Consider the following 21,753-nt stretch of genomic DNA (forward strand, 5'->3'; position numbering starts at 1 on the left):
GAAGAAAATGTTGGAAAAACTCTTATAGACATCAGCCTAGGGAAAGAATTTATGAGGAAGACCCCAAAAGCAATCACAGCAACAACAAAAATAAATAAATGGGACCTAATCAAATTAAAAAGCTTCTGCACAGCCAAGAAAACAATCAACAGAGACAATAAACAACCTATAGAATGGGAGAAAATATTTGCATACTCTACATCTGATAAAGGGCTGATAACTAGAATCTATAAAGAACTCAAGCAAATCAGCAAGAAAAAATAAAACAACCATATTAAAAAGTGGGCAAAAGACATGAACAGAAACTTTTCAAAATAAGATAGACTAGTGGCCAACAAACATGAAAAACTGCTCAACATCTCTAATCATCAGGGAAATGCAAATCAAAACCACAATGAGATATCACTTAACTCCAGTAAGAATGGCTTTTATCAAAAAGTCCCAAAACAACTAATGTTGGCATGGATATGGAGAGATAGGAATGCTCATACACTGCTGGTGGGACTGCAAACTAGTACAACCTCTACGGAAAGTAGTATGGAGATACCTTAAAGAACTAAAAGTAGAACTACCATTTGATCTAGAAATTCCACTAGATCTAGAAATTCCACTACTATGTATTTACCCAGAGGAAAAAAAAGACATTCCATAAAAAGGTCACCTGCACTTGAATGCTTATAGCAGCACAATTCACAATTGCAAAGATGTGGAAATAACCCAAGTGCCCATCAATACACGAACGGATTAATAAAATGTGGTATATATATACCACGGAGTACTACTCAGCCATTAAAAAAACGGTGAATTAATACCTTTTGTACTGGATGGAACTGGAAACCATTCTTCTAAGTGAAGTACCGCAAGAATGGAAAAACAAACACCACATGTACTCACTATTAAATTGGAACTAACCAATCAACATTTGTGTGCACTTATGGAAATACATTCATCAGAATTCAAGCAGGTGGGAGGAGGAGGAGGGCATGGGTAAATTCACACCTAATGGGTACAATGCACACTATCTGAGGGATGGGCACACTTATAACTTTGACTCAAATGGTACAAAAGCAATTTATGTAAATATTTGTACCCCTGTAATATTCTTAAATGAAATTTAAAAAATAAAATAAAGCAAAAAGCATTACCAGAAGGGAAAGAAAGTCCCAAAACAACAGATGCTGACGTGGATGCTTACACACTTTCACATTGTTGCTGGGACTGCAAACTAGTACAACCTCTCTGGAAAGTAGGATGGAGATACCTTAAAGAACTAATGACTGAGCATTTTAATTTTTAGACAACATCATTTCACCCTCGTCACAGTCTACACAGTCTGTCACTGTTCTTACCTGTGTTATAAAAGATGGTTGATTCAATGGTGCAATTTTTGAAATAGGTATCAGTAGATGTAACATCTTCAAAATAACACTCATCAAAGAATGTGTCCTCAAAGAGTACATGTTTAAAGTACATCCTCGTGAACCTGTAGAAAAGACATTAGCCCTGAATGATTCATCCAAGAAAAAAAGAGACTTGAGACCGAAGTGAAAATACAGAAAGGCAGAAAGGGAAAAACTGAAAGTCAGAAGGTGCTGGAACATGATTTTCAACCCAGACTAGTTCCCCATTTCTTAGCTCTTTGTTCCTTAGTGGGGATGGGCTTCAGGACTGGAAGCCGGTATCTTGTCCAGGTTCATATGGTTCCCAAATGCGGGTCCATGGAATGGACCCTCTGCATCAGAAGCACAGCAATGTGAAATAGTGTGAGATGGAAATATTGATAACATCTCATTTTCTAAGGAGCTTTAAAAACATGCAGGATCCTAGGCTGGTCCTATAAGGTTTGGAAGCAACATATTTGTGAGGGTCTAACAATCTTCATTTTTAAAATTTCCCCAAAAAAGAAATGTGGGGAAGTAGACACTTTCATTCACACTATTGGTAGAAAATAATCAGCACAGCCTCTTTGAGGAGCAATTTTGCAAAATTTAAAATACACATTCGCTTTGACCTAGGAACACCACCTGTAGGAATTTATCCTACATATGCTTGCTCATGTAGTCAAAGAGATACACTCACTGATCTTTATTGCAACATTGCTTATAACAACAATGGATTACTACCTATACATATACACAATAAATAGATAGATACCATACAAATGGAATACCGTGTAACCATTATAGTAAATAAGGTAGATCTATATGCATTAATATGGAACAATCATTAAGATACATTGTTATGTAAAAAAATCAAGATGCAATATAGAGTTTATAGCATGTGACCACTCATGTAAGAAAGGGTATGGTACATATGCTTCCAAATATTGGAGAGTTACGCTGGAAACTGGAAGAAGTGATTGGTCCTGGGGAGGTGAACTGGGGTTAGGAAGGAGGTACACAATTTTCACTTTATACCAAGTGTATGAATTATTTCTTCACTTAAAGAAGAACTCAGTTAGTAAGGGGGGAAAGCATCCAAACGATTATGAGGTACATTTGGGAGCCACTGCACTACTTCAGCTCCTACATAAACTAATGGGAAAGAACATTATTACATTTAAAAATATATCGTGCATACAGTAACACCATCCTCTGTTGGCTATATTTACCTAGCTTAGTCAAACTTGGAAGCCTTTGGCTATGTCTTCATCTGTGAATAATTACAACCCGTTCATTCATTCATTCATTCATTCTACTGTTCATTCACTTACATATTCATTCTTCTGCAAACACTTACTGAGCGTGGTACTAGGTGATACGGGTACAGAGAGAAAAGACACAATCTCTACCCTCCAGTCTAACTGGAAAACAAGAACAAACAGACAACTATAATACGATAGGAATCAAAGTGACAGAGATAGCACAAAGTGCTAAGGGTCATTGTTCCCTTCAGGGCCACCAAATAACTCACTCCATGACTACATAGGATGGCCAGTGCCACTCACCCTTCATGCCATATTATGTTCTGCTCAGAACCCTAACCTACAGCCACCTATCATTACCTTCTGCACAAAGACCTCCCGCCCAACAAGAAGTCGTGGACAAGTGCTTGTTGAAGAGAGGTCCCCAGACCACTAGCATCAGAATAAAATAGGAGGTTATTATTAAATATACAGTTTCCTAAATTCCAACCTAGACCTTTTGAACCCTAATCACCCAACCAGATTATTATACTTACAAAAATTTGAGAATCATTGGTCTAGAAAACCAAATTATTTTGAAGAATTTTTCTTAGAGCCAAATGTGCTACAGACTTTCAAACAGGGGCCTTCAAAAGCTATCATTAAACTCTCCGGGTTTCCACAGAAATTTAATTGGTAAGCTTTTTGTTACAAGATGCCCCTGATCTCAAAATTTGTATGCTAGATGTGTTTACTCAGGAGAGCTATTCCTGGAGACTGTGTCAGGCTTTTGCCTTTCTTAATATATCCCTCTCTTTAATATAGTAATAGGCTGGTGAGGTGGCCTTCAGTGATATTTTAATATTCTTCCAAGGGTGGGTGAGAAAGCAGAGCTATAAATCACAAATGGGTCTGACGCAAGCAGGCCTTAAAAATGTATCTCCAAGTGTGTTATAAAAAGCCAAAGTTATAAGGGAAGAGATAAAAGGAGAAAGGGCCAAAACATATTTTATGAGTCTTTATATAAATCATCTCCTCCAGTCTAACTTATATACCAAACTGGCCCAAGATTCTTCATTCAGGATAGTTCAAAGGCTAAAAGAAAAGTCAGCAAAAGTATTAGTATCTCGTGAAACATTTACTTTAAGGAAACAGAAGCCATTGGTCAGCCAGTGCCTGTGATAGAATTATTATTACAAACACTTTATTTCAGCTACTCTCAGGCCAAATGCTTAGTCCACTAAGTGATCTAAATGACGTTAAATTCACATTCAACATGTGTTAGGCTTGATGGCTTCACACTAGAGAGACTCAGTCTAATTAAAGCGATACATAAGAAAACTGACAATTAAAATTTAGTGTGGTCATTATCAGTATAGAGCTATGCTATAAACTCACTTCAGAGGGGGCACTCGTGACCCAGTCGGGTAACGCATGATGTGACCTGTCCTGAGGACCAGTAAAAGCTGCGCGAGCAAAGACGAGGAAGTGCATCCGAGGCAGAGGGAACAGCATGTGCACACACAGAGGCGTGTTACACGCACCCTTTAATTGTCTTTTTTTCTAAGTAAAGAATTCTCTTTCCCATAAATTCCATCACCTTTCAGGGAGAAGATAAATAAAGGAAATGGCTCCCCAAAGCTCATACAAACACCCGACCATAATAAGCCCTCCAGGCACAGTGAATGAAAGAGAGCTCTTCAGAAAAGAACCGGAACCCTCCTCTCTTACATGTTACCTTATTTCAGGTCCTAATCCGAGGTAAAGCAAAGCACACGTAAGAGGGTCAATCACTTCAGAAAATGCATGCTTGGGCCGAATTGCTTAAAGTAAACAGAGGAGACAAATTCTTGCCTGAATGCTCTATATAGGTTCTTACATTCTCCACATGTAGGCATCAGGCTTGTACCCGACCTCCGACACCACTCTCCAAAACCTGAAGAGTCCGACTTTCAGGACTTAACGCCCAAGAGCTCTCGGACAAGTCTCTTCTCTCTGGGCCTGCATTGAAAACCGTATATCATAGCGGTATTAAGGAGATGGATTTTTGATCGCTAGCATTTGTGATTCCACAAGTGAGGAGCAGTTTTACCGTGTGTATCCCTGAGAAAGAAATAAGAGAGCGGACTTGGAAGATGGCCATCTTACTTCCCTAAATATTGAAATGTTATTTCATGGACAATCAGGAAATGTTTAGGACAGGAAATCCTGGTGCCAATGTCAATCAATAGTCCGTCTAAGGACATACACTGTTGTGCCTCAGTGAATCTGGAAGTAAATACAACGTCCTCTCTCCATCTTCTCTTCCACTTAAGGCTATTCGAGTGCCGAAATCGCGATACCTCATACTGCCTCCTTTACATAGATCCCAGCACATTTACTGCCTTTGGAAATAATAACCGAAGCACAGAACACAGGACAGGCCAGGCGTGGTGGCTCACGCCTGTAATCCTAGCACTCTGGGAGGCCGAGTTGGGAGGATCACTTGAGGTCACGAGTTCAAGACCAGCCTAAGCAAAAGTGAGACCCCTGTCTCTACAAAAAATAGAAAACTTAGCCAGGTGTGCCAATGCATGACTGTAGTCCCAGCTACTCAGAAGGCTGAGGTGGAAGGATGGCTTGAGCCCAGGAGTTGGAGGCTGCAGTGAGCTGTGATGATGCCACTGCACTCTAGCCTGGGTGATGGAGAAAGAACCTTTCTGAAAAAAAGAAAAAAAAAAGAACATAGGACAAAAAGGGAAATAATAAAGATAAAAGCAATTATTAAACTAGTAGGAGAAAAACAGTAGAACAAATTTATATATAAATATAGTTACAAACATCCTAAATAAAACACTAATTTAACCATACCAAAATCTGGAAACAATTCAAAAATCCCTTCAACTGATAAATGGATAAACGAAATGCAGTTATACATTTATATCATGGAATACTACTCCACAGTAAAAATAAACAAACTGCAGCACATGCAACAACATGGATAGATCCCAAATGCATCATGCTAAGTAAAATAAGCAAGTACGAAAGGCTTCACATCGTAGGATTCCATTTATGTAACATAAAGAAGATCGCTGGATGCCAAGGGCTGGGGTAGGGGAGGACTGATTTAAAATGGCAGGAGGAAGCCCTGGGGGGTGATGGAACTGTTGCGTATCTTGACTGTGGTGGTGGTTACATGACTGTATGCATTTGTCAAATCTCGGAACTGTACACAAAAAAGGGTAAATTTTACTGTACTTAAACTTTACCTCAACTAAAAAAGGAAGTCCCAACAAGTTTCTAAGGTAACCATAGCTACAACAAAACCCAAACCAAGCTCAACTACTGACCAGCCTAGCAAGTCACGAAGTGGACACATTTCTTAGTCTCTACTGTCCAATACAACTTGCAACCAAAATTACAAGACACAAAGAAGCAAGAATAAAACAACACGATGTCAAGACATAATAATTTAAAACATAAGACTCAGATATTACATGAATACTGGAACTATCAAGCAGGGGAGTTTAATATAATTATTATTGACATATTAAAGCCTTAAAGGAAAAAGTAGATACCATACACGAGCAGTTGGGGAATTCTAGCAGAGGATGCAAAATATAAGAAAGAGTCAAACAGAAATGCTACAACTTTTTAAAAATGAAGTTTAACAGATGATAGGAATGCCTTTGATGGACTCATCAGTAGACTCAGAAAAAAAAAAAGAATTACTGAAATTATATATAACACAAGAGAAATTACCAAAATTGAGACACAAAGAGAAAAATAAGGGGGAAACAGAAAAGAACATCTAAATTCTGTGGGAAAATATCAAGCAATCGAACACAGATTTATAATTACAGATATAATAAAGACTTTAAATGTCATATGAGAACACTGTGAATTCCTTTATGCCAATAAATTTTAAAACTTAAAAAATAATTTTTCAAGAGAAGAACTAGCATATTAATATCACTAAAAATAAATTGGTAATCAAAATTTTTTGTCTCAATAGATGGCAAGCTCAGGTGGTTATATAGAGGCTAATTTTACCAAAACTTCAAAAAATTGACAATCCCTGTGTTACATAATTTGTTTTAGAGGAAAGAAAAAGAGGATATAACCTTCATACCAAAGTTGAACAAGAACAGTATAAGCTAAATATAGACCACATACTACTAGTAAGAGTGCAAATTAATGCAACCCCTTTGGAAAATAATGCTTGCTCCCTTCCACACAGCAATTCCACTTTCAGGTATGTAGGCTAGAAAAATTCTTTCCTAAGAACACTTTTTGCAGCATTATTTGTAACACCAAAAAAAAAAAAATTGCCAACTACTTAAATGCTCATCAAAAGGAGAACAGATGAATACATTATGAAATGTTCATATAATGAAATTTAAATTACATGAAATCGAGTTATGTAGCTATGTTAATCAACACAGAGAATTCTCGAAATCCTAATTTTATACAAAAAACAAGTTGCATAATTTACAGTATAATAATTATATACTTACACATATAATATAGCAGGATGTTTATTTAAAATGTGAAACATGCAAAAGACTACTGTACAATGTTTACAGATATATAAGCATATGCAAAAAGTATAAGAACGTGCATGAACATAAAGCTGCAAACTTATGACAAAGGTGATCGTGTCCCCTGGGGAGGAAGAAGAATGAAGAGTATCAAGAAGAGTTACAAACACAATGAATAATGCTTAATCTATTTTAAAATCTGAAGTAAATGTAGCATCGTCTATAATTTCATAAAACTAGGCACTCTAAATAGGGTTGTTTGTATTTTTCTCTATTCTCTGCATATTTGAAATATTTCACAATGGGAAAGAAAGAGAAGAAAGGGGCCAAAGCAGATGACAGGATTCTATAACAATAACAAGAGGAAAACTGTTAGGACTAATCAAAGAGCTCAGTTGGATACAAAATAAACATCCCAAAATCAATAGGATTCCCATTTATTTGCTACAACATATGCAAATGTATGACAGGAGAAAGGTGACCCCCTTTTCAGTGGCCAAAGTATAAAATACCCAGGAAGACACTCCACAAGAACTGTGCAGGACCTACAGTGAGCTGCAAAGCTTTACTGAGAAATTTTGCTACCTCTGAAACGTGCTATACATCATATACCAATATTACCACTTTCAGATGTGGGATCCAAGGCTCAGACAGGTCGGGGGTTTGCCCAGGCTGGCTCAGCTAGTTACTGACCGGTGAAGGCTGGAAAGCAGCCCTGGCTACGCTCCCAGATCTAGAGGCCAGAAGGCGCGTTTCCACTGCCCTCCATGGACATCATCAAAGAACATACTGCACTGAAACGGTCCCACTGCACAGGAAGAAAACTCTTACTGATGCCCTCTAACAGGAGGCTTAGCGGTGAGGGTAACATTTCAGCGTGATGCGTGCAACCGACCTCCTCTTTTCTAGTTGCACGTTGGCTTTCTTTCTCTCTGCTCTCCCTGCCCTCTGCTGTACTACATACCTCATTTTACAGCTAAATCTTGTGAACTTCATTTTCATTTTGAGCTATTCACCTCTGACGTTTAATGAGAACTCGAGGGACTTTTCTCCTATTCTTCACTGGCAAATCATCTGCGTCAATGGTTACACATTCCCATTTGAGTGTCCAAACCTAAGGAGAACACACCATCAACTTCCTGTCAGCTGTGAGGAAACCCCAGGATTAGGACATTACTTCCTGGGTCACGACCTATCAGAGACAGAAATCAGGCGCATCTCCCTTACACACAAGAGGTTTAAGTCAGATAACGCCCTTTCCCCATCCTAACCCTCACAGATGAAAGCCCTGCCAAGCAGAAATTTCTTCCCAGGAGGAGGGAGTAAGTTAACTAATTAATTAATTAGTGAATACACACTCTGGGATGAAAGCCTGTCCTGTTTTTAAGTAACAATAAAGGAAGCCTGGCCTGACATTTTGGCTCAGGGTTCAAAATATGAACTTATTCTTTGCCTTTCTTGTACTTTCCAAAAACTCACAAGTTCTAAAGCAAAAAGCTGCACAGGTGCTCAGAGGCCCCGTAGCCCATAAAACGCACGAGAAGGCTGCAGGTGATGCTTTGGGAGCAGGCCAGACTCATCTGTGCGCTTTTGCTTCTTCCTGGAGCCAGAGGGATCGCTTTTATAGCAGGGTGAGGTTTAGGTTTCATTCAACAGGATTTCCTTTACCAACAAAGTCCGCGGGTGAAGTCCGAAGCCCTGTTTACACGAAGTCATTTTCCCCCACGTGTGACTGTCAATAAAATAATTTCCATCTACAGTTTAAATCAGCCAAGTTGGCTAAAGCCAGAGAGGGGTCCTGGTGCAGGTGGGAGAAATGACCCAAGGAAACTAAAAAAAGGTCAGTTTATCCGTGGAGGCTCTCCAAAGAGGCACCCGGTTTTCAAAGGTGAGGCATTTACCAGCTCAGGACCAGCAGATGGCAGCATAGCTCAAGAAAAGAAGCCAGGTTCAGCTATTTCTAGACCATTTTCAAAGGTTCCTTAATCAGTCCAAGGAGAAAAATACCTTTTTTATTCAAACGAGTCATGGGTGGGAGGAATTATGGGCTTCAAGTGATAGTGGTTGTGCTTTCAGTATCTGTTGGTTAGAAAACATACACTATATGACAAAAGTTACAATTAACTCATAACTTTTGAAGGAATTTCTATTTTAATAACTACACAAAACATCTACATACATTTAAAGCATAGAACCATGGTAGAACATCTATGTGAAGTATATTTACATCAACTCCCAGACAATCCTTGGCACGCCTGTGCATTCCCAGACCTTGGCAATAGCGCTATGATTCCCAGGGGTCCTGCATCTACAAGAGGAGACCACCACTTTCATGGGCCCTGGCTTCCTCCACACGCCCACCCAGAAGTTTATGGAAAGCTTGGAAAAGCTAAAAGGACAGAGTAAACCAAAAGTCCCCACTTTCGGCATGGCTAAGTCCTAGAACTCCAAAATCTGCCTGTTATAAATCACAAAGACACTGGCATTGTGGTGAACTTTCTAACACAGAAACTATCATGTAAAACATGGAAATGAAGAGTTTCCAAGAGAGACTAGCTGTCAAGGGTACAGGATCTGGAGTCCGAATGCCTGGGCTGGGAGACAGACATTTCTATTTAATATTTGTATTAGCTGTGTGATCTTGAGCAAGTTACTCAAACCCTCTAAGCTTCTGTTTCCCCACCTGTAAAAGAGAAAGCATATTGCTTGTTTCCTGGAGTTTTTGTGAGGATTAAGTGAGAAAATCTATGTAAGGCACTTAAGGTAGCACCTGGCACACAGCAGTGCGCAGTAAGGCTGGCTGCCATAGTTACTATTACTGGCATTATTATCATTGTCATTATTATCATTATTACTACTCATATCACAATAGCGTGTCACTGAACACGGGGAACTTCAGAAATGAGGTCTCCTTTAGGAAATTCCTCTCTTCGGGAAATGGTGTCATATCATGGGTGACATCTAGTCATCCATAATGTCCCTTAGTTTTCAATATTTCCAAACTATCCTAATAAAGCAAGGGCAACGTTTCTTCCTTGGCAATGCCAGCACAAGATCTACTGACTTATATTAAAGAGCTCAGAGAGTGAAATATTTTGGGGGAACTGCCTTCCGCCACTACTGGTGTTGGAGCTCCCATCCCAGGAATGGCCACTCTCAGCAGATGACAAGGACGCTGAACTGCCTGTGCAGAGGATGTGTGGCTGCGTGGGCACGTGGGTATGTAGAGGGCTGAGACTGAGCTTCAGCATTTTAAAAAAACCATCTGAAAAGTTGAGCCCCATGCCCAGTGATACTTGGTCCTAAACTTTCCTTTCCAAAGTTCTCATATTTGTAAAACTAATATTCCCCCTTTTATTGCACACTTTCCCACCCTAAATAGCAGTGAATCTTTGCTCAAATCTGGCCTGTAAGAGCAATCTAGAATAGACTGAAGGAGGCATCCTTCCTGGACGTCTCTCAGTCGTACATTTCTTTCCCAAAGTGGCTGTCAGTGGCTGCGGGCAGGGACTTCACTGAGACAGCAGACAAGAGGTGGTGCAGACGACAGGGAAGTAGAGCATTCACTGGAGGTGAGAATTCATGCCGTTAATTTTGTATTGAGGAAGTAACTACAGGGCAGTTAATGTCATTGACACTGAACCATCCGGGCCATGGTATTTCAGGTGTCACCCCACAGCCCATGGTCACTCACTTTTTGTTCACAACCCAATGAGCTTGCTAAGTACAATTCAAGAAGCAAAACAGCAGAGGAGAAAATGTTCGGCTTAGGGAACAATGTGGCCTGTGGCAAACTTGGCTAATGTCCTTCCCTGACCCATTCTCAGGCTTTCAGAGGGCAGCCTACAAGAGACTGTCCATCTCCTTTGTCTCAGGACTACGAAGAAGAGGAGTAAAACGGATTGAGGAAGCAGCCCCACAAAGATGCAAACAGGACTTCTCTAATACTCCACTGATTTTTTTCTCCAAAGGACAAAAACACTCCTGGCTGACCATGGATCAGCATGATCAGCCCTCCAAAGTAATATTAGCTAAAAGAATAACAACAGGTGATGCCATATTAGCCCTGGTATAGAGAAACTTCCAGAATCAAAGAAAAAACTTAACACCCAGGTCATGGATTGGTTCAGGGACCTCAGCAGTAAGAGCTCTGGGCTCTTCCTTTAGGCAGACGCCATTAATGGAACATGCTTTCTGCTAATTTCCATTAAAAGCTCAAGTTCTTGGGAAAGATGGCTAGATTGGCTGTCTTCAGTCGAATGTCTCCATGCTTGATGAATTAGCTGCCGCCAGGAGAGCAGGGTAACAGGGAGTCAGCACCATACAGATACGGCCACCAGGGGAGCTGCTGTGTCTCTGGCAGCCACAGTCAGCTGTGATGACTACAACAGCCTTGGAGCTCATTCCCCTGCATAGTTAATTCTTCTCTTTCGAATGGCTCTCTCCCAAGAACAGTCCTGGGAACTGTCACCCTGATCTGAGGAAAGCCCGTGGTCACTCACTTACTTATCATTCACAAGTTTCCCACGTTGGTGGATCTGATTTTCCATGGTGAAGTTGATTGTGGCACCATACACGTGCTCATCCAAAAATACCTTCATTTTAGACTTGTATTCTTCATCTTGATAATACCGGATCATATCAGGGAACCAAACTGTCAGTCCGTAGTAACTGTAATAGAGAAGACAGAATGTTGGAGCAACAACATGATTAATTCTTTTATGACCAGAGTCTATGTTCTTAATTTCATGTAGACCAAACTCACTTTAAGCATGGTAATTTGGTTCATTATTAGAAAATTTAATAATATAACTCATCACATTAATAGGTCTAAGGAAAAAAATCATGACCACTTCCATAGATGCTAAAAAGGCAGCTGATAAAAAAAAAATTCATTCTTGATAAAAATAACAATAGATTAGGAATTGATGGACACTTCCTTAACACATAAAAACATACATCTCAGCCCAGAATGTTAGTGAATAGGGAAATGCTGAAGACATTCCCACTAATGTCGAGAATAAGACAAAGATGCCCATTATCACCACTACTATTTAACACTGTATTGTAGGTCTCAGCCAACTCAGGCACACAAGAAAAAGCATGCAGAAATGTAAAATTGCAAAGCAAGAAGTAAAATCATCTCTATCTGCAGATGATATGATTTTATATCTAAAAAAAACTCTAGACAAACCAATTCCAAAAAAAGAGACATTAAACATATAAAAAAGATGCTCAATCTCACTTATAAGAAAAGTGAAAATTAAAACCACACTGTTACCATTCTCACCTACCGGATTATTAAAACCTCGAAGTTTGTTAAAAACACTTCGTTGGTGAGAGTGTAGGTAAACACACGCTCTCATACATCACTGGGAAAAGAGCAAATTTGTACAATACCATGTGGGGAAGAATTTCGTCAGGGCCAAAAAAAAAATTGCTGGTAGATTTACCCCCTCTGCTCCCTTAATGCCACTTCTAGGAATCTATTCCATTGATAAACCAGCCCAAATACAAAGTGGCCTACAAACACGGTTACTTATTGTGGCATGGTTTGCAATGGGAAGAGTCTGGAAACGTCTCAAAAGTCTAGCAGTAAGGCCTTGGTTGAATGAAGTGTGGCGCTGTCCCATGGGGTGCTATGCAGATATCCTGTGCTGCTGTAATTCAATGAGGAAAATCTCAATTTACTAATATGGAGAGATCTCCAGAATATATCGGTGAGTGCAAAAAGCAGATGCAAAACAATGTGTTCCTTTGAATAAGAAAAGGAGGAAGAAATAAGAATGTGTATATAATTACTTGTTTACATTAGCAAAAAAAAAAGCATCACTGAATGGTAAATAGGAAAATAAAAGATGTCTACGTATAGGAAGCAGAAGGGAATGAGTGGAGGGGGAAGGGATTGATGCCAGATTTCTCCATTGTTTCAACATCTGAAATGCATTACCTGGTCCACAAAATTAAACATAAATAAATACAAATAAAACACATTTTTTTCAAAAAAAAAAAAATGTCAGCGAATTGAATCCTAGTGTCTGCCATATTTGGTGTCTGAAATGTTCTCCCCTAGTTTGGATTGAATGAGTGGAGGGAAGCTCCCTTCACACCTTTACCTGTTTGGGTCTGGAAGGTCAGGTCTGCATGAATAGGTACTGGAAGACATTCTGCCTTCCTGTGTTTTCCCACACAAAGAAAGAGATCATTAGAGCCCATTAAATTTCCTGTGGTGACAGAATGTGTCTTTGGGCACAGACAGTGGTGAACAAAGCAATTTCATAGATGGAAGCTTCAAATCTTACAAATAGTTCCTAGCTGATAATACCAATTTATTGAGCACTTATTATGTGTCAGAAACTATCATAAGCACTTTATAATTATGCAGTAAAACAGCCCCATAATGCCATAAGTGGGCCCCCAAACTCACATAAAAAGAAGAATCATGTTATTTGGAGGTTAATGAAGTGATGGGGTGAGAGCCTGCTAATCTCCAATTGTATTATATCTTAGTTTTCTCTATTGTAGGGCACAGTACTGCAGAGCTTTGCTGTTTCATCTATGTAATATGACGGCTGCCTACTCGGTACTCATTCCCTGCTTCCTCCTGGTGAACAGGAACTTGATTTTATTCAGGGATCCACCCTCGAGAAAGGAACCAGTATCTTTAGCACTGAGGTGAATACTGATTAGTCCAAAACCACTGGGTCATCCCATCTCCTTTGCCAGGGATTAGTTTGGCTAAAAGAATGTGACACACATATCTGGCTGGTATAACAGGAGAGCAAGTTGGCTGTGGAGCTTCTGAAAGAGGTTTCCTTGGTGTTAAAAAGGAAGCTCAGTAATTAACGATTAATTAACAATAGCAATTAGTTAGCAATTAACAATCAGTTAACAATGTTGGATTGCCTACTTGAAATTGGTTAAGAAGGTAGATCTTAGATGTTCTCAAAACACACACACACACACACACACACACACAAGAAAATAGTAACTGTGTGAGGTGATGGATATGTTTATTAGCTCAATTGTGGCCATTACTTCACAATGTTTGTGCACATCAAAATATCAAGTTATATACCTTGAATATATATCACATGTATTTGCAATTATACCTCAATAAAGATGGGAGGAATAAAAAAAGCAACCTCAGGGAGAGGCGGCCTCTTTCTGCATGGAATAATTTTCCCACCTCAAGGGACACCTAGAATAGCACCAGCATCTTACAATCACAATGAGAACAAGCCTCAGGCAGAAACTCCTGCCTCTCTACAGAATTTCTGTTACAAAGGATAAGAAGTTTCCTTCTGGTAGAAGCCTAGAATAGGTTGCCAGTTACTTGCAGCCTAAAGCATCCAATCTGATACAAACTCCATGAGTTAGAGCCAGTTGCAATCTGCAAGGTATAAATGAGGCGACTGAGGCACAGGGAAATTAAGGAACTTAAGTAAGAGAGAACTTACCTTAAAGCCATGGTAAACCAGACCACGGCCAGAATCAGTGTGTTCATTCTGTAGGGCCCCATCACACAGTACAGAGCATTGTCCCACACCTATAACCCAAGCCAGAGAAGGACTGTTAAAGGCGGGAACGTGCGACTTGAAAGAGCTTATTTCTCAGATTTTCTGATACGTTGCCTAGGAACCCATAGAGAGAATGGGTTCTCACCCAATTATCTCCCAGGGGTAGCAATTCTATCCAAATAACAAGAGGAGCTCTACTCTTCCTATTGGCTGGCCTCATACTCTCAGAGTCTGATAGCACTTTCCCCAGGGACACAATATTCCATGAATGTAGCTGAAAGCACACTGAGTTAGAATTTCAAGGCACTGAAAAACCTCGAACATTGAGTTCTGCTCCCTGCCTGTGGGCAGGGGTGATGTTCCAAACATTTATTGACCAGGTGCCGTGAATACCATCCAGTCTCAACAGACTCTGGCCGGTGGGTTGCCCACATGCTCGACAGTTGACTTGTTCCCTGCCTGTAGGAGCCAGTGCTCCAGAGAAACGGCATTGCCCTTCATGAAGAATCTTTCTCAGGAATCACTAACGAAACCTCGAGGGGATGTTCATTTCACTCATCTCTTCCTTCCTATGGATTATTTAAATAGAAATTGCTAGAGAGTTAGGGGCAGACAGGGGCTGGCACCCAGACACCCTGCCCGTGGTACTTTCTTGATAGCATGCTGCCTTAGGTGGATGGAGGTGTTCATAGTCTTCGTTCTTCATCCACTAAGGTTACAGACCCCCATAGAGCCACCCTCTCATCCAACACATCTTCCCCATCATACCTGCTTGAAAATGGTGTTGAATCTGACCAGCCAGCGCTGGTACCAAGTTCCTGTTGCACTTTGGATCTCAATGAATTCATCCATTTGCTTGGGAGTTTTGATGTTGGAAACCTGAAAAGCAAAGATAGGCGAAAGAATCTTAACCCCACTTTGTCTCAGAATTTCCTTTTCAATGTTTAGTTGAATGTAACTGACTATATTAACTTAGGGTTGGTGGAGTCTTTGATGACCTTCTAATTCCTTGTTTCTTAACCAAAGGTGTACATAGCATCTCTTAGTGATCTTTCTCAGGTAGATACGTCACACTGCAGACAAAACGAATAAGAATCTTCTCACTAAATCATGCCTTTGGGAAACTTACACTAGTGGGTCCATAACACACCAAATTCCCATTTATATCTGATTTGCCCACAGTAGAGTTGATGCCACCTTAAAATTCACAACTCTATCCAGAATGGATATTAACGTCACAGAAGTCTAGAGCCCACATAGGCAGTAGTGTGGGGAAGGGGGGTTGCTACTTAAGATATTTTAAAAACACAAGAGAGTAAGAGAAATCAAGGCCTCTCTGCTATTCCTGGTTTTCCTGGTAGAAATCAAAGAGATAGGGGGTGGAGATAAGGTCGCAGATCTCCGCGTTCCCCTCAAGGCGTGGAAAGGGTTAATATGCCCAGTGTGCGTAGCCCCAGTAAGTGATCCCAGATCACCTAGACAATGATTTTCCAGTTAGTCAAATGTGTAAAGCAACCATCAAATTGCACAACCAATCACCTACTTAAGGATATTCCTGGTCACAGAGACTCTTTTAGTTATGAAGGTCCACGTTTACGGACATTCTCCTCTAATGCATAAAAGAAATGAAAGAGCATACTCAAAAAGAATTCAAAACAGTTTCCATCACCAACTCCAACAAACCTTTTCTCTAGGGATAAAAATGAGTCATCTGAGTGTCTCCATCTCTTTCTTCAGCCAAAGGACTGAGAATGTGAGGAGACAAAGGAAGAGGAACAAAGATGGGGCTGGACGATCCACGCAGAGAAAAACAGTCCCTGGACGTGGACATGGACTGGTATTTCCCGCGCACTAGGTCTAAGACAGCATGGCTGTGCTTTTCTAAACCCTGAAAACAGTGGTTCTGAAACATCTGGGAGGGCCAGGCACATATTTGAGAGTCTGGTAAAAGCATAAGCTCTCTTCCCTGGAATTTCACATACGTAATCACGCTGTGAGCGTCATGGACTCACCATCCTCCCGTCCCCAGTTACAACACAGCAGGCTCTGCAGTAGACTCTTGGCTGGAGCTGGGCTGCAAGTTATCCGATACCCCACGGTTATTACAAACCTCAGTCACAGCCAAAGGAGGCCAGACGGAGAAGCTGACACCGAGTCCTGAAGCACCTTAAAAATCACAGCCCAAAGCATTAAGATATCCACTCAAACGTAAATTTTTCCTTTCTTTGCTCCTTGAGGGAAAAATAACACCCTATTCTCTAGGGATTCAGGAGTGGGAGTGTTGACAACTTCAAGCAGCACAATTACTCTAATTTGCAATTAATTAGAATACTTGTCTTTAGCTCAGTTTAAATTAGAGTATGGCCTGTGTTACCCCAGCCCTGCAAAACATAGGTTCTCAGTGGAACACTTAGGCTCCTTTCCTTTCCAAAGGTTTCACTGGGGACACCTGGCAGGTGGAAGGTGAGAAGCTCCTGAGGCACCTAAGGGCGTTGCTAGAACCCAGGCTCTCCGAGGCATCCGGGTTAGCGTGAGCACTAGCTGAGATTCCGGCCTTCCCTAAGCTCCTCTGCCAGGCCACCGAGCACACTTGTGAGTCCATTTACTGACGGGACTGAGCAGGAAGAAAACAGGCAACACCATCGAGTTGGGCTGAATATGCAGGCCTGACTGCCAACCGCGGGCCAGCCCTCTCAGCTCAGTCAATGCTCTCTGGTTGTCACTCTCTTTTTTTTTTTCCTTTTCCTGGCCCATCCAGTCATGTACTTCTACATAATTCATGGGATCGAGTTGGTATGGAATACTGCACCTGTAACCTTTTTAATTCCCTTTTCCTGCTGGGTAGAAACTACTAAAAGCAGAAGTTATACCTCAAAACCTCGTAACTGGCACTTGTGCTGGGATAGAACACACTTCCAGCATTTCACAGCCGCGACTCATTGATCTCTGCCCGAACTTCCTCGGAATGTGCTTTCTTCTCTGAAATGAGGAACCCTGGTCCTAACATAAAAGGCTTAGCTTTGTCTTTGAACCATGAAGTTTTTATTGATTTCCAGGCCAAGATCTCATTCTTCAACATCAGGCTGCTCATACTTGTTAAAATAATTAAATGGGAAGCCATTAGACTGAGGTGGCTCCAATGCCTGAATTCCTACATAATCAACCCAAAACCTAACTCAGAATTTAAAACAAAATGGAACTTGAGCTGGGCCAATCATAGGTGGCCAACTGGGCATTGAGTATATTGAACTTCCCACAGGAATAGTCCAAAAAACACAACTGCTCAAATTTTAACCAATCAGATAATTTCTTCGCTCTGCTTCTGCATCCACCCTGCCAAAGCCATCTCCTCCTGCTCCTTCAATGGGGCCCTGAACCATTCCCAGTTTGGAACTACCCAATTCAGGAATTGCTGTCTGCTCAAATAGATTCTTTAAAATTTTAACGTGCCAAAGTTTATCTTTTAACACATTGGACTGGGTCATCAAGAAAGAATGTGGGATCCCTTTTCTTAAAAAGGGGCTCCCAGTAGGGGAAGCCCATTCAGTTGGTTTAGAAGTGGTCTTTCCAGTGGCAAAGTTGGGAAACCCCCAGCTGAGCACCACTGTGTGGAAGCCACCATACAAGGTGACCCAGAGTAAGACAAGCATCAGAAAGAGCTGACAGTGTACCCTGGAAAGGCAGAGACAGGTGGGCAAAATGGGACCTATCAGGACGCCTTGTAGGACAGCCTGTGTTTGTTTGGAATAAATCTGCTCATAACTACTTGAGGTATTCAGGAATCCCAGGGAGACACAATCAGGCTTAAAAGACCAGAAACATGCTTGTGCATAAGCCAAGGAGAAGCTGTTTTATTCCAGAGGGAGAAGAATAGAGAGAGGGCAGAGGATAGGAGAAGAGAGACTAAATAGGAGGAGGAAAAGAGAAGGGCAGGAGGGGCAGGGAGAAAGGAAGGAGAAGCCTGCACTCTCTGATCTAATTCCTCTGTTCTCAAATGTTCAGTAAGGCCAGAAACTCCCAAACACTCGGTATGGGTGGTATGTGTGTGTGTCACTCTGTGAGTGTGCTAGTCTCCATATATGTGTGTGTGTGTGTGTGTGTGTGTGTGTGTGTGTGTGTGTGTGTGTGTGTCTCATGCCCTGCTGATGTAGTATAAAAGCCAATCCAGGTGATGTGGATTCAGAGCCTGGAGGCAGAGACAGAAGACCACGGACACGTCTCCCAGAAATAAGCAGGAGCTCAGGGAGGAAACTTGGTCCTCCTGAGGCAATAGGATGGGGCAGTGGAGGTAGGAGGAAATCAGGATTGAGCCAAGGACACCCAGATTCCAGGGGGCAGGAAACCCATCCCTAACACCTGGTTTCTACACCTGTAGCCCAGCTGTAGCACTGTAATCTATCACAGAGTTGGGTGGGATGGAAGATTGGGAGAACCATTCTGGTGCTTAACATCTTTCATTTGGAATATTTCTGTTAATTATGTTTCTTAATAAATGTTTGCAACAAAAGCATTGGTCCCATATTTTAGGCATTTTAGGAGGATTAGAATTGAGGAAATATGCCATCAAGTGATTTTCCATAAAAGTTTAAGTTGAGTTAATTTATGGAAAAATATGTCATAATATTTTTAAATAACAGTTAATATATTCATGGCACTTATTCCAAGTCAGGCAGTGTTTTAGGTGTTTTATTTAATCCTTACAACAGCCATACTTTTAGATATTATTATCCCTCTTTTCCCAATGAGGAAACTGAGGCACGGAGAGAACCTTGCCTAAGTGCACGCAGCTAGAAAGTATCAAAACCAGGATGTGGACCCCGACTGCCTGGCTCCAGGGTGCAGAAGCTTAGCCACCATGTGTTCTACCTGAGAATCAGTGGCGTTAACCAACAGGTTAACAAGGGCAAATGTTTCACTCAAGACTGGAATTATGGAAGCCAAAGAATCAAAAGCAGTGAATCGAAGGTAGGTGGGAGCGAATCCAAAAAGGTTTCCTTGAGGAAATAGATTTGAACTTAAAGCAAGTTATAGAAACAGGTACACAGAGGTGGCTATAGCCTCCAGTTGGCCAGGGCATGGCAGGCAGGAACACAGCATCTCTGTACCTAGCAGAACATCTTCACGAAAACTACCATTTACAGGTTTTTAAACTAGCAAGAAACAAAATTCAGACTAATAGCCAATGCTGGTAAGGGTGTAGAGAAACGGGCCCCCTATTGCTTGTGACACTGTAGACTGGTACAACCCTATTAAAATGTAATTCAGCAACATATCTCAAGAGCCATAAAAATATCCACACTCTTTGAGCAAGTAATTTTATTTCTAGGAGTCGACTCTCAGAAAACAAACCTAGAACATGAAGAAGAAGGAACTATGTGCATGAGAAGGTTCATTCCAAAATATCTACAGGAACAACGTACTAAAACTGGGTAAATAAACCTCTAACATTAGAGATACGTCCAGGAAAACTGTGTTAATGTTCCTAACATTAATGTTCATTAAAATGATGGTTATGAATACTATGAGACAACATATAAGACGATTATGAGTACTGTACCATTACATAATGTTTATGTAAATCTATGTATTTATGCTCATCCCCATGTGAATATAGCTAGTTTTTCATTTTTTAACAATTAGCTACCTAAGGGAAAACCTAGAAGAATATCCATCAAAATGCAAAGAATAATTATGATAATGTGATAGGAATAGCAAAGGTTTTGTTCCGTTTTTGACAAATTTTCTGTTATGTGTTTATATAATAAGTTTTTTTTTCTCTTTTTTTAGCAAACCAAAACAATAGAGAGAACACCCTCTTCTTGGTGCAGACGGCCCCACACTCACCGTGAACACCTTTTCTGGGGTCCCCTTGGCCCTCATGTTGGTGTCATGGACTTTCTTGAGAATCATCCAGGCCTCATCATGTTTGCCCATCTGGTGAGATCAAGGGAAGAGATGGGAAAAAGTCACCATTGAACGTGCCTTCTATTCATTAGGGGGTGGAAAATCCTACAAACTCAAGGGGAATGCCATTACCCAGCAGTGAGGAAACTGGACGTGGACTCACTGCTGTCTAGGGCTTGTGAAAGACTAGGACAAGTTTCTGTCCCCAGCTGTTCTTGGAAAATTAATAAAGTTGTGCATTCAAGATATAAATGCCAGGTATTATTAATACCATCATGCCACACTGAGTAACCACCCGCAGTTGTGAGTCGAATGGACTGGGGTGAGAGCCACGTTCCGTGCTGATGAGATGAAGCAAAAAGCAACATACTAGGGGCTGAATCCCATCCCCACCACAAAAAGGTATGCGAAAGTCCGAACCCCCAGTCCCGCAGAGAGTGACTTCCTGTGGAAACAGGGCTGCTGCGGGTGTAATTAGTTAAATTAAGACAAGGACATACTGGGGTAGGGTGGAGCCCTAATTCAATGCGACTGGTGTCCTTGTGAGAAGACAGCCAGGTGAAGACAGAGACCCGCAGGGAGAAGGCCACGTGACAGGGCCGCCATCAGAGTGAAGCGGCTGCGAGCCCAGGAACGGCAAAACTTGCCAGCAGACCGCCAGCACCGGGAAGGGGCAAGGACGGATTCTCCCCCACAGGCTGCGGAAGGAGCATGGCCCTGCTGCCACCTTGGTGTGGGACTTCTAACCTCAGAAATTGGCAGAAAAATGTGTTATCTTAAGTCACTCAATTTGTGGTACTTTGTTACAGCAGCTCTAGGACATTCACACACAGCAAAAGGTGCACAACTCCCGGTCAGGGGGTGACAGAGGAAATTCAGCAAGGAGGACCACTCTGCGGAAAGCTCAAGAAGGAGGCAGACAGGTGGGCTCTGCAGATTGGGGCTGTGAAAGCCTCTAAATCCCATTGCCCCTGTGCCAGCCCCTGTCCTGCCTGACCTCTGCAAGCACGAGACATCCCCGCAGGTGGCAGGCTCAGGACACCGGGTGCAGCTTTCTGGTGGCTCAGGGCCCTGCATGGCTACAGTCCGGAAGGGCCTGGGAGCAGCATTGAGCTGCACCACGGATCTCACTGCAGGCACATGGGCAGACAGCGCACATGCAGCCTTAAAGAGCCTCCTAATCAGG

General features: G+C 41.4%; 1 protein-coding gene across 2 annotated transcripts in view; it reads right to left on the minus strand.

Moving 5' to 3' along the window:
- The window catches only part of SV2B (synaptic vesicle glycoprotein 2B), a 161,756-nt gene that overhangs the window by 10,721 nt on the left and 129,282 nt on the right, over positions 1-21,753 (minus strand). For both annotated transcript variants that reach the window (XM_012643708.1, XM_012643707.1), the window contains exons 5-9: positions 20,508-20,597; positions 15,432-15,542; positions 14,604-14,692; positions 11,650-11,814; positions 1,350-1,483 (exon numbers count right to left, since the gene is read on the minus strand). In XM_012643708.1, the coding sequence (XP_012499162.1) occupies positions 1,350-1,483; positions 11,650-11,814; positions 14,604-14,692; positions 15,432-15,542; positions 20,508-20,597 (589 nt within the window). The remainder of the gene's footprint in view (positions 1-1,349; positions 1,484-11,649; positions 11,815-14,603; positions 14,693-15,431; positions 15,543-20,507; positions 20,598-21,753) is intronic.

The sequence above is a fragment of the Propithecus coquereli genome, unplaced genomic scaffold (assembly GCF_000956105.1).
Source record: "Propithecus coquereli isolate 6110/MARCELLA unplaced genomic scaffold, Pcoq_1.0 Scaffold20, whole genome shotgun sequence".
Classification (NCBI taxonomy): Eukaryota; Metazoa; Chordata; class Mammalia; order Primates; family Indriidae; genus Propithecus; species Propithecus coquereli.